Source organism: Vulpes vulpes, chromosome 16, assembly GCF_048418805.1.
Source record: "Vulpes vulpes isolate BD-2025 chromosome 16, VulVul3, whole genome shotgun sequence".
NCBI classification, from domain to species: domain Eukaryota; kingdom Metazoa; phylum Chordata; class Mammalia; order Carnivora; family Canidae; genus Vulpes; species Vulpes vulpes.
Window position 1 is genome coordinate 10,477,823 of NC_132795.1, and position 18,600 is coordinate 10,496,422.

Sequence of the window (18,600 nt, forward strand, 5' to 3'; positions counted from 1 at the left end):
AATTGCCACAGGCTAACACTTGGAGGTATAAAAGAACATTAGCAGTTCCTGTACATTGAACATACTTGGAGTTAAAGAAATGGTAGGAAATGAGACTGACATAATTGGTTGTAATGCAAAAATGGAGCCTTTTATGCCAATCCAATGTTTGAATTCCATTGGGGTAATCCAATTTGTGTCTTATAAAGAAAAATGTCACCAGTGTACAATATAGGAGAGATGCCTGACTGAGGTGTGAGGAGAGACTGGAAGTGAGAATGCCAAGATAAAGATGAGAAGGCAGTAGCAGGAGAAGAGAACAGAATGAAACAATTAAGACATATTTAAGAGGTAGAATAAAAATTTTTTGAGTTTGGGGGAAAAAGAAAATGCATGTCTTGTAGTTTGGGAAATAAAGATAATAATAATGAATTTTATGGCAAATGATCTTATTTGAAGATATACTCATTTTTCAAGTTTGTTTAGCTTGAAGAAAAAAGCTTAAACACCAAAGTATGTAATTAGCTTTTTCCCCCTTGCCGGAAGACAAAAATGAAAGCATGAACCAAAAGATAGCAGCTTTAAAACAAGAACATATAGTCTTAAGTTTGTACTTTGAATTATTTGAGAAAGGGAAGTTCTTTATTGCAAGATTGGGGACATAATTGAAAACCTATAAACTCTAGTAAACTTTCTCAACTTGTTTCCATTGGGTAACATTATTTCCTTCATGAAGTCATTCAGTAAAAATACATTAAATATTATATTTGTCTCACATCATAAAAGGTACTAGAGACACAAATAAAATGCTGTTGGTAAGGTTGCTTACCACCTCCTGGAAGAAATAGACCAGTAAACCAACAGAACACTGTCGGACAAGCTTTATAGGGGCATTTGGGATAGATGTCCGAATCAGACTCTAGGTATCCAACAGGAATTTCTGGGGAAAATTATGTGAGTGGAGTTTTGAAAGGCAAGACAGCCAGCTAAATAAATGGAAGTGTCTTTTATGCAGAGAGAACAGCACTTGTGAAGAAACAGAAGCCTAAAGAGCATGGTGACCTAAGGACCTACAAGTAAATGTGTATAATTAGAGCACAGTTTGTAAGGGCAAAGGAAATTGGAAGGTAATAAGTCAGAGAATAGTCTGTGAACAGAATATCAAGGGCCATTTGTGCTAAGCAAAGAATTTTGTACTTTATCCTAAAAAATAATTGTGGATTAACATTTAATTGCTAGAAATATAGGGCATCAATCAGAAGAGTAAGCCAGAGGCAAGTAGACCATTGCAACAACCTCCTGATTGGTCAAGTTGGGCTTAGTAACCTGGAATATACAGTTAAAAATTGAGGGCAACTGCACATGTAGAACCTAAACTACATAGTACCTCCATGTGTGTATATGAGGAGGCGGCAGTAGAGAGAAGGGAAAGGAGACTGGGTGAAAGGAAGAAACCTAGCATTTGTCACAGGTATTTAGCATGGATGACCTTGCAGATAGTGGTGCCATTCATGAAGATGGTAATTAGGATAACAGGAGAAAGTTTGGGGTGGGAAATGGAGATCTCAGGTTTTTGAAGGTTTTTAAATTTTTTATGAGAGACACACAGAGAGAGGCAGAGACATAGGCAGATGGCTCAGCAGGCTCCTTAAGAGTAGCCCAATGTGGGACTTGATCCCATGACCCCAGGATCACAACCTCAGCCAAAGGCAGACGCTCAACTACTGAGCCACCCAGACGTCCCAAGATTTCAGTTTTTGAACACATTATCTTTTAGGCACTTGTGAGAGACTGAACTGCCAAGTGAAACTGTCTGAGAGGAAGTTGAATATATAAATCTCAAGTTTTCAAGAGTTGTCTGGTAGGAAATATATATTTGGGAGCCATCATTATATAGGTAGAAGCCTGAAGTTTTCTAAAGTTATATGGCTAACTATAGAGTGAGACATCTAGAAGGCAAGAACATACCAGGAAGGAAAAAAAAAAAAAAAAAGACCTATGAACATGAGTACAAGCAGGGAATGGGAAGAGTGATCTCACAGAAGACAAAGCAAGCAAGTATTGGTACCATCAGATGTTGTCAAGAAAATAAGAGAACTGATTTTTGTTCTTATATTTGGCAACATGGAGAGAATTTATGACAATGTAGAAGACATCCATTATTTTTGCCTGCCTTATATATACCTTCTTTTGATAACAAAATTTTTGTTTTCCTTTAAAGAACTCTCCCATTGTATGAAGCCATGTCAGGACTGTCAGGTTAGGTTCCCAGCCCTCTCCTGGCCAGGGGGTAGACATGTGACCTAATCTAGGTCCTTCAGACCCTTATATTCTTAGATTTTGATTTCTGAGTGAACGACTTGGTAAAAATATCTGTTGGGAACACTCTTAGATGCTTCTGTCTTTAAAAGATTTATCAATGTGATGAGATAATAGAATGGGTATAAATTATTTTTATTTGGTTATAATTTCAAAAATATGGTCAAGGAAGGTATTTGATGATGAAGTTTGCTTTAACAAGTAAAATTAGTTTATTATTTTCTTAGCCTAGATAAATCTCTATATGACTGATGTGTTATTAACTTAAAAACTTGTTTTAAGCCCAAACATTGGACCCAGATCCTTGAAAGCAAAGAAAAAAAAATTCAAATTAGTTATGTAATTGAGAAAACATATCAGATCTCTTTCCAATGGTAGACCTTAAAAATATGTCAAACTTGTTTATGAAAACTCAACATTCAAATCATGTCCACAAAAGAATAGTGTAGCATAAAGACTAAGGGCAAAGGCTCTAGAGCCAGACCACCTAGGTTCAACTCCTATATTCCCTACTAACTAGATATAAACCCCAAGGAATCTCTGGGGTTTTGTTGCCCTATCAGTAAAATGGAGATGGTACTTATCTCAAGGGGGGTTATTGAAAAGATTAAATGAATTATCAAACCGTGTCTTAAAACAGTACTTAGCACATGGTGTGTACCAGTTATTATTGCTGATACAGTAGAAACAGGATTAATATTTGATATGTGAAGGGCTGATATAAAATAGAAATAAGACCAAAGCTCTGACAAAGTCATTGTTTTCAGTTCACATGAGCTTCATTGAACTTGGGACAAACCATCTGAATTGAGGTGGATGTGGTGTGGGACAGTTCGCACACCCAGGTTTCGTTTTGAGTGTCAAATGTGTGCAAATATGAAAATTCAAGGTTAGACTTAGAGCAAAACTGCCAAGTTTTAGACTACTCATTTCAAAACTAATTAATATATTCAATTTGGGGGCAAACCCCGTTAACCAGTTTAGCTGTCTTTTAGCAAAATTTACAACAACAAACCTTTTTTTCTTTCCTTCTTTCACTTTAGATCCTGGTTTGTGACATATTTTCATCTCCGGTCCATATATGACCTGTTTTTTAGCTTTTAGTTAGGTTTAATAATGTAGTAAGTGCCTATAAATCCACCACCCAAAACAAAAGTTAAGATTTTGACAATTATCTAATTAATGGTTCCCAACCACATCCACTCTCCACTGGCATTCTGTCCTCCTGGCCACCCTTGTTTGAATTTTTCGTTTGGGCAGCCTTTCTTTGCTTTTCAAGTACTTGTTTTTATTTTAGTTGTTGCTGAAAGAGGACATAATGTTTTATATAATACATATATTTTTTTCCACTTGCTATTATCATGGATTTTATCGTTATGGAAAATGACCTGAGTGTTTCCTTGTTTCTGAAGCTCCTAACTTCCTTCCAGGTCAACATCCAGCAATTGTAGAATCCCTTGTCAATCGTAGCCATATCTTACAGAGATGGAAAAGTAAATTTTTCTGGCCCATCCAGTAGACTCTACGTCAACCCAAGACTTAGATTGAATATCAATTTCTTTAAACATGTCCAAATTAGGAAAACATTTTTCTGTTGCCATTTTTCATTTCTTCAAAATCAGCAACCTGTATTGGTTATTAAGTAGGTCACCTGAATTGTGCACTGGATTTTTTTAACTTTCATCTCTTGCTTTCTCGTTTTATTTTAGTGTCCGCCCTTCTAGACAAGAATGTATTGTGTTGTACACAGTGAAACTATCCTTTACAAATGAAAGGTGCAGAATAAATCGTTTTACAGTATATGCTGAACAAGTAAAGATATTCTAAGATATGAAACCTTTAGGCTTCCTAGCACTACTGGTGCAGGTATTTTAGAGAAAGCAAGGATAATCAAGAATAAGTTTATGGTCTTTCCTGTGAACATTGTCTTCAGTCATTGATTTCATCTGTCTCGGATGTTACTGTATCCTTAAACATCCTTTGATAATATTTTTACTCAAAAACTTTTGTAAGTTCTTTGTTTATATTATGAATTTCAATATCTTGTGTCAATAATATCTCTGAGCTAATCTGTTAGCCCATAGCAATTTAGACAAATGGGACGAGGAGGGAGCAGCTTTGGAGAATTTATGTCAAATGAATTAGAGCAGTAGTTTAGTGAGCAAATATGCCATTTTGGAAATGGTTTCTTTTTATCCTGCTGAAGAGCTCTTTTTAAAATAAATTACAATCATAAAGCGGCCACAGTTTACTATGTGTAGACATGTTCAGAATTGAAGCTCCTTCATGAAGGCTGCTTTGTGCAGGTATTTATCTACTGCCAATAGGGCTAGTAGCTCACTCAGCTCATCAATAGAAAATCTGCTACAGGAAAATACATGGGTGAAAAAAAAAAAAAAGGCCTGGTTAAATATCGTGCTGTTATTCTGTGTGCCTATTTAAGCTTTCCTTCAAAACAAGTTGACTTGCTTAAATTGTTTTAGAAAAATAAACTCCAAAAGCCTTGAAAATAGTGCAGTCTTAAAGTGGTATTGATTTTAATCAATGTTAAAAACACTTTCAGAGGAGTAAGATGAGAAACAAGATGAACATGTTTGCCACCAGTAGTGGCCAACAGTTTGTGTCATTGATCTGAGAATGACTCAGATAAAAACAAATCCTCTGTGTGTGTGTATAAACTTAGAGAGTGTACTCTAACACTAAACTTTATTCTTTTTACTTTTATTCAAGCATACTAGCTTATGTTTAATACATATTGAGATGGCAAATCCAGCTTTGTATCTTTTAATAAAATGTTGAAGAAATTATCAGATTGCATTTTTTGTATGGTTTTATATAGTACCTCCTATGGAAGATTGTAAGGAACAAGAGCCTATCATGGACAACAATATTTCTCTGGTGCCTTTTGAGAGACCTGCTGTCATAGAGAAGCTCACAGGGAATATGGGAAAACGTAAAAGCTCCACTCCACAAAAGTTTGTGGGTAAGCGCTACAAATGATTTTACTTCTTAAAAAGTGGTTTCAATGGGCAGAGGTATGTTCCCATGAAATACAGATGGTATATTTCAGTTCAAGAGATAGATACCCATCTCTTTGTCCATTATTCATTTCTACTTTATGCTGTTCCATATGTAACACAGTTATACACACGCGCGCGCGCGCGCACACACACACACCCCCTTAGGCATGTGGGCCTAGGAAATAAAAGACTGATAGAAGTTATTATCTCAAAATGAAATTATATATACAGTATATAAAATAAAATATTCATTTATTTACAAAATAAAAATACTTAGGGAAAATGGTGTCATCTATAAGCCAGCTTTGTAATCTGTTTTGCAGCTTTCATTAGTCTTTAAACTATTTTCTTTACGTGATATTAATGGTTTCGCTGTTTGATCTAGAATTAAGAGAAATCTTTCCCCCAAAAATAATGCAGCAACCCTCATTAAAGGGTTTTCAAAAAAAAAAAAAAAAAAGGGGGGGGGGTTTCATTCCTGTATCTGTCTTTCATATTTGGATCTTTGTTTTCATCCGGCTTATGATTTTGAAACAAAAAGATTATATATGATGTACTTAAACTTTTATTTTTTAGACTTTTCTTTTTCATTTCCAAGCCCTTAAATATTCTTTAATACACTCAGAGTTGGCATCACTCTGTAAATCATCAAGTATTTCTGAGGATGCAAAAATCATCCAATTTTTAAAGAATATATAAAAATGGTGACTCCATATAAGGAATTGCCATTAATTATGTATGTAATATATCAGTCTTTATATAGGGTAAAACTTAGAAGAGAAAGATTTTCAAATAGATTCTCACATTCTAGTGTCAAAGAGTATTGTGGAACATCCTTCTTTGGTTGAGTGGTGACTGGGAGAAAATATTCTCTGGTTATTTCAGGGAGGGAAGGCTAATAAAATTCTTTTACTCCAGTAATCACTTAGAGAAGATTTCCTTCCAATCTAAAATTGAAGAACTAACAAATCACCAAAATATCATTTTAAGACAAGCTGAAGAGATTTATTGAAGCTCATTGAAAAAAAAGGCCATAGAATAGCCCTAAGGGATCACAGTTGATCCTAGGTCAATTTAAAGCCCCAGAAAGAATACTCAAAGGCCTGCCTTGGGCCCTAAGTAACTTTTCTTTCTGTCCTTCTCTCTTCCTTTTTATAAATAACTATTTTTTAAATGCCATTTCATCTATTTTTTAAATTGAGCAATTTTGATGGATGTCCATTAAATGATTTATGTCCTTTAAACCAACACTAGTGTTGTTGGGAAAATATGTCTTTATGTCTTCTGAATCTATTTAATCCTATTCTTTGTAATAGTTTTATTTTTCCTATGACTTGGGGATACTAGTCTCAATTCTTTAGTAAAGAGGGACAGATTTTCTTAAATTACATTTTGATTTTAAAAAATTAAAAAGAAAAAATAAAATAATAACATTAGATTTTTATTTGGAATTTATGGTATTTTTTATTTGAATTATCCTTTCTATTAATATGTGAAAAACACACCATCTCTATGATGTTTTTGAAATGAAAATTTCATCATTCCATACTTACTATAAATTCCTTTTTACCATATTCCTCAGTTAAATACTATTCTTCGACCTTATCAAGCCTTCCAGACCAATGATCACTGAACTTTCTACATATCTTTTTGTGTCCTCTTCTCTTTTTCTTATCCAGCTTAGATTCCATGGTTAATCACTTTTAACACTCTTTTGACAACATTATTGATTCTTTTACTTTGTTGCCTTTCTATCACCTTCTGATGAAATTCTACCCTCTGGTGAAAGCAGAGGAGCATCTTTCCCATGTCTATAGGACTGCTAGTACTTGCGAAGAAAATCTTGCAGCCCTACAAATTGGTGGCACTATTCATCAATGAATAAGTGATCTGAAATATCAGTTGTTCCATCCATATATGTAGCAGTCCTCCTTTACTCCATCCTTGAAAGTCCTCTCTCCCACCCAACCCTATAGCCATTTCGACATTTCTTCATTTCTCCACAAACATAGTGTATCACTCCTTGATGGTATTATATCTCAGCTTCTAGGGAATAAAATCAGTTGAAATGATTTCAATATAATATAACCAATCTTATAAAGATTATGTGCATTTATATGATTTATATGAATACTTTTTTTCCCCTCTTTGTTTCAATAAACGAATATCCTTCTTTCTAACTAAGGGTAAGTCGTCTTTTTTGTGTTCTGGAATTCTTCTATCTCAGCTTCCCAAATATCTTACATTATTATTCCTTTTTCTCACTCATTTTTTCAACCTCTCCCCTCTCTTGACATTTTCCTTTTTGTATTTAATATGATAAGTTCTCATCCCCCAAAAAATCTTCCCTCAAACTCAAGTCTCCTTCCAGCTACTGCCTGCTTTTTCCTGCTCTTCAAAAATGGAGTTGTTGAAAGAGTTCTCTATGCTTGCTCTCCATACTTTCTTTCTTCCTACTCATTCCCTAGTCTATGCAACCTGGCTTTCTTCCCCAGGCTCCACAGAAATTATTCTCATTGAGGTCACCACTAGTTTTCATAGTGCCACGTGCAAGTGGATCCTTTATAGACTATCTTACACAACTCCTCGAGAGCATTTGCCACTCTTGAATAATTCATTCCTTTTGAAACACTTCTCTCCTTGGTGTCCATGACATTGAGCTCTCCTGCATTCCATCCAGCTTCTCTGCCCCTTCTAAGTCTTCTAAGTCTGAAGACTTAATAGTTAACAGTTATGCAAATGGAGCAAAAGTGCTAATGAGTCCTCCATTCCTGTGCCTAAGTATTTATTTTAAATCAAGCTGAAAAACTATGGTGTTCTATCTTCCTAACTTAGAAAATTGAGTTCAATTACAGAATCACCAGACCTTGACAGCATGAGTAGAACTACCACCTGACCTGCAGCCCAGCCTCTCTCTTAGATCCACTTCTGGTTCTGTCTAGTACCAAAAGGGGCCTCATGCACACAACTGTAGACACTCAGCCTGCACATCCAAGATCTTTTCACATTGTACCCCACACAGCACATAAAGAGTAGTGTGTTGGTCACTCCTCAGGGCTGTGTACATACCAAGAGCACAACTGGTGCTCAGGAGGATGGGCCTCTGAAGAGGACTGCTCTAACCCTTGGTGCATGCTCAATGCCATTTTGGCAAGGAATTCAGGGGTTCTGGGTATCCAGGGTATGGTCTAGGGAGTAATCTCCAGACGGGCACACTCCCTTGGCTAGACACAATCCTCATTCCATGAGGAGCAAAAGACTGTAAACATGGGGCCCCATGCAGGAATCCAACTTGCCTTGGTCTCTGGGCAGGTATAAAAATCCTGGTGTTCTTCCAGTTTCTATTTTTTACTCCTCTTCTTCACACTGTACCTATGCTTGGGTCAGATCTCCAATTCTCATGGCTTTAAAAGTTACCTTCTATCAACTGTGACTTATATATCTATATCTCAAGCCCAAGTCTCTCCGAAATTTGAGACTGTATTTTGGTAGTTCCTGGACCATGACTTTTATTCTGTCTTTCCCAGCCTGAACTCATCATCTTTTATCATTGCCATCCACTAAGTTTCCCAGGCCAGAAACTTGAGTTCCATATTTAACTTCTTTCTTTTTCTCACGTCTTTCTTCTTTCTTTTTATCTAGGTCTAGATAATCACCAAACTCTACAAACTCTATTTTCTAAATTTCTCTCCATTCCAGCCAATTTTCTCCATTTCTGCTGCCACTATACTAATTCAGACCACCATGATATTTATATCAAGAACTTCCTACACGGTCTTGATAAATAAAGATCTAGTTAAGTCACTTCCCTGTTTAACCCTTTTAATCCTTATTGCCCTCAGGATAAAATTCAAATTCCTTAGCTGTTGACTGAGCCCTGTTATTATCTTCTCCATCTTTCTCATCTATTTCCACTCTCAGCTATATACTGAAATGTAAGTAATCCCTTGAACAAGTCATGCCCTCTTGCCTCTAAGCCTTCCTACCAGCTGCTCCACCTCTGCATTCCTTTACTTGGCTAATATTTGTCATCACGTTTTTATCTCAGATGCCACTTTCTTCAAGAAGTCGTCTTTTACTCCCCTAATTATGTATTCCTTTTATTTGACCTCATAGCATATATAACACTGTATTAATAATGATCCCTAAATCGCTACAACTCCTGCTAAAGTGTCAGCTCTTTGAGAATATAGATTAGGTTTGTCTAGCTCAACTTTTAAACTCTTAACATTGTAATATCTTAAATTGGATGCCATGTGGTAAGGTCTCATCTTTTTTTTTCTTACATTTTCATGACTCTGATCATTACCCTGATTCACTTTGGGGACCTCTCTTCAAACCTGAAATAATACTAGCTACTTGAAAGTGCTTTTCCAGAATGCAGTTCTGTGGATCAGCAATTTTTATCAACATTACAAATTAGGCATCCATCTATAACAACATACTAAACATTTATAGGAAGTTCACATATATTTTAAGAAGTTTTTATCTGTGAGATTTACCTCTCAAACTAACCAGGCAATTAGTAGGATACATCATTGTTTTAGTGGCAGAATTTTAAAAAGATAAAATATGCTGTCTAAAGCTGGCAATATTTAAAAGAGAAAAATTAAAGTTACTTCTCCAGTTTTATGCACAGAATTTTTTCATGGTTAAATACTAAGAGTAAAATATAAATTTGTTGAAGTAAATATTAAAGGGAAAATTACAAAAATTCTTCAATCAAGGAAAAATATAGGAAATTAACAATGGGTGTACATACCAGCACCACTACCCTGAATAAGGCAGAGCTGAGGTAAAAATGATTAATTCTCCATTTCAAGAAGCAAAACAACAAAACAGTATCTTCTAAGTTTATAAATAAACTACCTTTGGTAATAACTCCTATATTTAAACAGTCCTAAATTTCATTCCATTTATCAAACTATACAACTTTTTTGGTGGGGAAAGGGGAAGAGAGAGAGCATGAGAGTGGGTGGTGGAGGCAGGGGAGACAAGAGGGCAAGGCGGAGAGAGAGTCTCAGGCAGGCTCCACACCCAGCATAGAGCCCAGCCCGGGGCTCAGTCTCACCACCCTGAGATCATGAGCTGAGCCAAAATCAAGAGTCAGATGCTTAACTGACTGAGCCACCCAGGTGCCCCAAAACAATACATCTTTTAACAGTATTTTAATGGTGATGTTTCTGAATTCTCCACCGTGACATATACCAGATCTATATATTTTTTTTTCTAATATAGCCTTTAAATCATCCAGATTAACCCTATATAACACCAAGGTGACAGATGTTATAATCAGATCACTCTTGCTTTTGTGATCTCTGTAGCTTGGTCACTGATGTCTAAAATAGCAAAATAGGCATAGTCTCTGACTTATTTTCACCTGGTATTTCTTCTTTCGCCTATAGTCGCTAAGCTCCAGACAAGTGGAAATTTTAATTGAGAATGAAAGTAAGATAACACACTCAATCATACCTTTCAGGCTAGATGCATTTTCATGATGGCATTAAAACAAGTGCAAATGGCTTGTGAAATTCTTATAACTAATCCTCTTTGCAGGTTGAGAGTATTTGTGAGTCTCAGCAGAATTAAAGAGCCCAAATGCTTGATCTAAAGAATAAGATTATCATATTATAGAAAATGGAGACGATTAACTTTGTACATTTATATTTTAATCCAATCACTAATTTTGTTGTATTTTGTTTGTTTTTTACTTTTCTCACCCTCCCCCTTTCAGGGGAAAAGCTCATGCGATTCAGCTACCCAGACATTCACTTTGATATGAACTTAACATATGAGAAGGAGGCTGAGCTAATGCAGTCTCATATGATGGACCAAGCCATCAACAATGCAATCACCTACCTTGGAGCTGAGGCCCTTCACCCACTGATGCAGCACCCGCCAAGCACAATCGCTGAGGTGGCCCCAGTTATAAGCTCAGCTTATTCTCAGGTCTATCATCCAAATAGGATAGAAAGACCCATTAGCAGGGAAACCTCCGATAGTCATGAAAACAACATGGATGGTCCTCTCTCTCTCATCAGACCAAAGAGTCGGCCCCAGGAAAGAGAGGCCTCTCCCAGCAATAGCTGCCTGGATTCTACTGACTCAGAAAGCAGCCATGATGACCACCAGTCCTACCAAGGAAACCCTGCCTTAAATCCCAAGAGGAAACAAAGCCCAGCTTACATGAAGGAGGATGTCAAGGCTTTGGATACCACCAAGGCTCCTAAGGGCTCTCTGAAGGACATCTACAAGGTCTTCAATGGAGAAGGAGAACAGATTAGGGCCTTCAAGTGTGAGCACTGCCGAGTCCTTTTCCTAGACCATGTCATGTACACCATTCACATGGGTTGCCATGGCTACCGGGACCCACTGGAATGCAACATCTGTGGCTACAGAAGCCAGGACCGTTACGAGTTTTCATCACACATTGTTCGAGGGGAGCACACATTCCACTAGGCCTTTTCATTCCAAAGGGGACCCCTATGAAGTAACAAACTGCACATGAAGAAATACTGCACTTACAAATCCCACCTTCCCTCAGATGTTGACATACCTTTTTTTTTGTTTGTTTAATATTATTACTGTCATTAATTCTTATTTTGTGGACGCAGTGTCATTTGCTCTGCCTAATTATAATAAGGAAAAAAACAGAAGAGCGAAGGGACAGGGGATATTGTTTCTTGATAAACTTGGCTTGTTTATTTTGTGGGAATTTAAGAGCAGTTCCATTTCTGCCATGCATAAATACAAGGTATATCATGCTTTGGAAAAAAAAAAATCACTTGATTCACCTGAGAGATTCTAATTTGCCACTGATGTTCAGGATTATGGTTGAAGGCAGGAAAGTTTAGAGTATTCTGGGTAGAACTTTCATAGTTTAAAGTGGCATAAGTAATTTTACCCTTCAAGGAAGAATTTGTTTCAAAATGTAAACTGTTGTTTTTTTTTCCCCTCTAGAGATCATGGAACACAAACATTGTTACTTTCAGTGATAACTCCTTGGATGAGTTGTTGTGGGTTCTATGTTTACTTCCCCAGTGGAATTTATAATACGGTATGCTGTACACTGTACCATATAGCAAAACTTTTAAACTACAGGTAGTTAAGGACACCTACAATACATCTGAGGTCCTATGATCTTATTTTTCTAAACTTAAGCACTGTTTTCCATAGTTTTGATGACTGGCATTTTATAGACACCCTGGCAGCCTTACTTTTAACACCTTTAATGAATAGTATTTTTATCTAGTCTTAAGAATAACATATGGTCTAAGAGTGGCTAAGAGGCAGTCAGTAGTTTCCAGAAAGGACCTCTACTTTTCATAAATTTGTTTGGGAAGATTTCTTTTAAAGTTGTAATGTGATGGCAGCATAGTTTGCGTATTTGTTTCTAAAAGTATGCTTACGATTGTCACTTTATCAGCATTTAATCAGTGTTAACCAGTCAGCAGAAAAATATAATTAGGCTAACAGTGGGGGGGGGGGGACCCACTCAGAAATCTCTTTTCTGGTATGTCTCTTTTCACTGTTTTTTTTTTTTTCAAGCTGTGACCACCCAGTGTTCTATCCATAGTCCATCATCTTTTACTATTTAAGTGGAAGATCATAAAAATCTTGTTTGAGGTTTTTGCTTTCCAAATCTTGGAGCAATTACTAATTCAACTTGAATGGGTAACTTGAACCCCATAAGTTGTGGAATTAGGGCTATTTATTCTAGTATTTCTTCAATAATAATATTTACCACTTTTGGTGCAAGGAAAAGGGAAAGGGAACTTCTTTGTAACCTGTACATTAGACTACAGATAAACAAAAAACAAAACTTATTTTTACCCTTCTTGGAGTCTAGTAACCTAACCTCCAAGTGAAAGTCACCATGTCCTGCACATTTTTCTCTATCTTGAAAACATTCAACTATTTATAAATCCCTGTCAGAAATGAATCTCAATCCCTTAGTAAAAACTTTCTCTTCTTTATCTGTACATATGTCACCATTTTTCATGTGCAGATTTTTTATTTCATTTATAAGGGTGCTGTTTTTTCTCTGCAGTCCAGCAGCATTAGAGGGAAGGAACCAAATGAGATCTGTCATTTTGGGGAGATATACTTGGGTGCAGAACTTGCTGCTTGTGTTGAGGGAGGACAGGCCTGTCCGTGACTGGATTATCTGGTAGCCATTTATGATTCCTGATTCTGTTAAGCAGTAACTGATAACTGCTCTAAAAAAGAATCATTCAATAGGATAGTACAACTATGTTTCTTAATACAGATGATGTGAGAACTAGCAAGATGAGAGGCCTATGGACAGAGAAGTAAACATGGCCCCAATACTGCCCTTCACTTATTTTCTCATTTATCATCTGCTGATTTAAGCAACTTCCAAGCACTAACACAGCTAGAGCGAGGCAACAATGATTATAACTCAGCTGTCCTTTACTGGCCCCTCTTGTAATTATTTTTGGAGAAATGTCCAAACTGTTCCTTTAAATCCAAGAGAATGCACCAAAACAGAGACGTGAAATATTTTAAATAGAATCTCAACTTTTTTCCCCCCTGCATGCTTTGGTACATCGTGAACATACAATTTATCTAAAGCATGTTTTGAGACTCCCTTAACTGCCCCTACCCTAACCACTCAAGAAGAAAATTGGAATTTTATATATTTTTTTCCTTTTTGGAGGAAGGTAAATAATTTAAGGTTACTGATTTTGTGTTTTACTGCAATTTAAGGAAACATTTGGATGGCAGATAATGTGTTCATAACTTTGGCTGTGTGTGGATTTCTGCTGGCATCACCGATGAATTTTCTTCCTGTTCACTGTTTTTTCCAGTGTGTGAACAATCATGTACCCAACTGTCCTGGGATGAAGCTGAATTTTAGGTGGACCTAAAGAGTTGTGTAGTACCCCCATGAAGACAGTACTAATATACCCTCCTCTTTTCATTTCATCTCTTTGGAAATTTATTGTATTGAAGGGACTTAATATTTGTGAGAGTGTATTTGCTACAAGTGTATGCTTGTACTTTCTTAGCTTCATGATATAAGGAACAGAAAGAGGTAAAGATGGCTCAGGGTGTGGCAGGGACAAATGAGGACGAGGTCAATTCAAATGTGCAGGTTAGAATGAATTCTTGTGGGCACAGTGCTTTCTGGGAAATTCTGAATGGCTATATTTGCATGCCTCCTTCTTCAAGAAAGGAAATAGGCAAGTTGTTAGGGCCTAAAAATAAATATGAGAGTCAGACACCAAATAAATCAAGTTTTACATAACAGTTATATGCCCGGTTTATTTAGGTGAGATTTCACATTACAGAGTACTTGAGGGGGGCATGAAAATGGGTTAGCCTCTCTTTTCTAGTCTGGCAAAAATTCAGAAATTCATCACATTGCTTTGCCCTAATTTTGCCGAGGAAATGATCTACAGCTCCTGTTGGAGATGTGTGCTGCCTCTCTCTAATAGTGGTCAGTCACTTTTAAAAAGCCATTCTAATCTGGCTTTTTAGAACAGTGAAAATAACCATTAAGCAGATTGGAAGGATTTCAAGTCGTTAAAACATTCCGTTGAGAATTTTCTGGAGGGACAAAATTGGAGAATGAGAGACCAGGATTTAGATTTGGCTACGGAGTAGGGAATGCCTTTTCTGCATACATACAAGCAACTCTATGTGTGCAACAGTGTGTGTATGTTTGTATACACGTACACATTCTTTTAAGGAAAAGTCATGAAAAGAAGCAATTAGAGTGACCTCATGTGTTGCAAGAGCACATAAAGAGTTAAAATCATAGTTAATACCCGAGCAATTTAGGACATTTACCAGATTGTATTAAGAAATATTAAAGAAGTTATTGGCGTGTCTTTAGAACTAGTTCAACTATTAAACTTAAACCTTGGGTCTTTACCATCTACTTCCAGAAGAAATCAAAACAAACAAAAAGGTTTTCAAGCTGATTCTGTATAACTTCCAAAGTGAAAGAAACACAAATAACTTTTGAATAGGAAGATACAGAAAAGAAAAATGATTAACTTTTACTGGTTGGCAAATGGAGAAAGACCAGAATATTTTAGTGAGCTTGATGTTATTTTTATAGTTACTTTGTCTCAGTTCTACACCTCACAAAACTATGAAGTCTTTATATATGTTATAAAGGTTTGACAAAACATACATTAGTGAAGGCATTTAGATGAAAATTATGTTTTACTTACTCTCCAAATGTTATTTCATCCTGTCTCCAAAATGATTCCGTAAAGTAGAAAAAGAACAGAAAAGGCTGCAAATATCAAACAAAAAACTGCATGTCCCTAGTTTTAAGACAGAACTTACAGTAAAAAAGGTACTGGTTACAATTTTTTTTTTTTTTTACTTTGAAATACTCATTTTACCAAAAGGGATATGTTACATATATGGTCATCTTTAGTTATATTTTATATATTATTTAGTAAGTACTATCTGTATACGATTATCCAAAAAAAAAAAAATCCCCAAATGCAAAAGAAAAAAAGAATAGAGGTAAAATTGAAGTTTGTATATATGAGAGTTATCTTAGAAATGTTTTTAAACCTCCAGTTTCTGCAAAATAATTAAAATATACAGTAACTGGTATCCTAAGATCCTGAATTTAACGTATTAAATACTTGTAAGATTTCTTTATATTGGTGCCTTTTTAAAATGCATTGAGAGAGTGTTGGTTAGCTGTTGTAGCTCTACAAACACTTTTATTATGTATTTTTAAAAACCACTTAAATTTGAGTACTATATAATACATCTTCGTGTTCTTAGGGCAAAACTGTCAGAGGAATTTCCAGTACAGAGGATTTCAGCTCATCTGTTTAAAGTAAAGGAAACTTTGAGACAAGATTTTAATCTCATTAGTTTGATAGTATTTCTGAATATCATTACAAGATCACATAGGTAAAATATGGCATAGAGGGAAATTTCATCTGTGAATTGCATTATGGTATGTGTTTTTGTTTTGTTTAAAAGGAAGAATAAGTTCTAGTATCACACAAGGCTTTATTAGTGGAATTTTTGGTCAATAAAATACAGTATTGTTTTGGAATTCCATTTACAGACTAGAGTTGTACTAGTCTGAGAACCTGTCTCCTAATCTGTTAATGTTTTATGGAATAATGTAAAGAAGCAGGTAATTAATTCTCCTTGAACAAAACAAAACTGAACAGTCATATCACATTGCTATTCTCCAAAGCATAATCTCAAATGGTTTCCTACCATGATTGTGTATTACTTGCAATGGATGTGTTAGGATATGACAGCTTTTAAAAAAAAAAAAATGAGCTGCTTGTTATACAAAGCAAATGTCATATGACCAAGAAGCTGTGATATGCTAGTGTTTCTTTTTATCATAGTGTGTTGCTAGGCCAAATAATGACACCTTGAATATTTTTACATTTATTGCAGAAACCTAAAATTTTGGGATTTCCATAAGGTTTTTATGTAACATTATATTTCTAGCTTTTTAGTTTTCTCTTGCTGTACTGTAAGTTTGTGGATATTTTTCACATGCACAGTTAGAAATAAGTTCCTAATTCTGTTTATGGGGTTTTTCCTCCCATAACACTGCATTTGTATATTTTCTGTATAAATTTGTTGTGAATTAACCTTTACCCCCATACAGAGAGTGGTACGTGAATGACTAGTTTTCTAAGATGTCCTTTTTATTGTGAATAAAATATAAAATTTAGAGGCCCTCTGCTAAGCCACATAAAATACAACATATAACTTCAGAAAAGTACAGATAAGCCAGTTTGCAGTTAATTGGGCCCTTCAAATTACCTCAAGTGACACACAGTAAGAAAAGCTTCTCAAACGGGTGGAGGTCACTGAATCCCCTACTATGCACTTATCAGGATTCTATTTAATTTACTGGAAATGGATTTTTAGAAAATGAATACACTGTAACAAGGGAAGGACTCTGGGTTTTGTTTTTTGTTGTTTTATTAATTTGTGTGTGTTTTTTTAAGTAGTTCAATTTCTGAAACTGTGATAAAACATTTTGACTGTCAAGCACTCTCAGATTTTGAACACAAATCACTTCCCCTTCTGTGTAACGACGTTCTTTATTAGCTCTTAAATTTTGTCTCCTCCTCCTAACCTCCTTTGCTCCCTGTCAGTGTCCCTTCCAGCACTGCCTCTGGACTTCTCTGCCTCTCTTCCCCCCACTAGTTTGAAGATTAGGTCGGCTCTTAACTTCCAACTCATCAGTCTCTTCAGTCTTAACATTTTTTTTGTGTGATTTTTGTTAGCTGTATAATTTGCTGACATATTTTTATACTCAAGTGTAGTTTTATATTAAAAAAGAGAAGTAGTTGGATTAAAAATAGTAAAGTATATAACCCTTGTGCTACTTTCAAATATTGGGTACCTAAAATAGGACTTCAGAGATTATGTCATCGTAATATGGTATGTTTGCCTTCCTTTTTTTGTTGAGTTTTGTGTTCTGATTTGGTTTTCCTTCTAAAATGTATGAGAGATTAAACAATTTTTTGCAAAAATTTAGGAAGATGTTAAAAATCTAAAGCAAAAAGTCTTAACTGTCTCCCAGTTGGGAGAACATGCTTTAACATTACTATAATAATATTCCAGGTTTGGAGGGGGTTCTCCAGGCTTCATATCTGCTCTTAATAGTTGGACCTTTTAGACCATGTGTTATTTGCAATCCCAGAATGATTCCTTCTGCTATTTAAAGGATATTTTTCTTTTCTTTCTGTACAAGTGCAATACTTTCCTTGAAGTCTTAAAAACTATGGTTATTTTTTTTTAACTGACGTATTCTTTAATGTCAAAAAGAAACCCTTGAAAATCATGGTATGTTAGTTAAAGGACACAACAGCAAAGGAAAAAGGCACTCCATAATCAAAAGATTAGAAAACGTCGAAACCACTAGTCTAATCTTAGGGTATTCTTTATTTGGGCTAAATTTTAATTGAAAATGGTAATCTTTTGTCTGAGAAATGTGTCCTAAAGTTGAAAAAGTTGCAATTCTTAGACTGAATTTTCTTCTTACCCTTGTCCAATGTTTTAAATTAAGAACCTAATATTTTTTTATTTCATTTTCGTTCTTTTGGAAATGAACTTAAAAAAAAAAAGCAAAGCACTTAGCTCAATTTTAAACACCTATCACCTACTGAAGACAATTTTTAAGAAATATTTGGAGCACTGTTTTCATACAAATTTAAGTAAGAAGTATTTTTCGTATCATACATATTTATATGTAGAATGCTGGTTTTCTTTTTTTATACCTGTGTCCCTGTAGTAAAACTGC

General features: G+C 35.5%; 1 protein-coding gene across 11 annotated transcripts in view; it reads left to right on the forward strand.

Annotated features, from left to right (window-relative positions):
- The window catches only part of IKZF2 (IKAROS family zinc finger 2), a 150,787-nt gene extending 135,078 nt beyond the window's left edge, over positions 1-15,709 (forward strand). For all 11 annotated transcript variants that reach the window (XM_072742650.1, XM_072742654.1, XM_072742651.1 and 8 more), the window contains 2 exons: positions 5,138-5,281; positions 11,053-15,709. In XM_072742650.1, the coding sequence (XP_072598751.1) occupies positions 5,138-5,281; positions 11,053-11,777 (869 nt within the window). In that variant the 3' untranslated portion in view covers positions 11,778-15,709. The remainder of the gene's footprint in view (positions 1-5,137; positions 5,282-11,052) is intronic.
- The last annotated feature ends 2,891 nt before the right edge of the window (positions 15,710-18,600 follow it).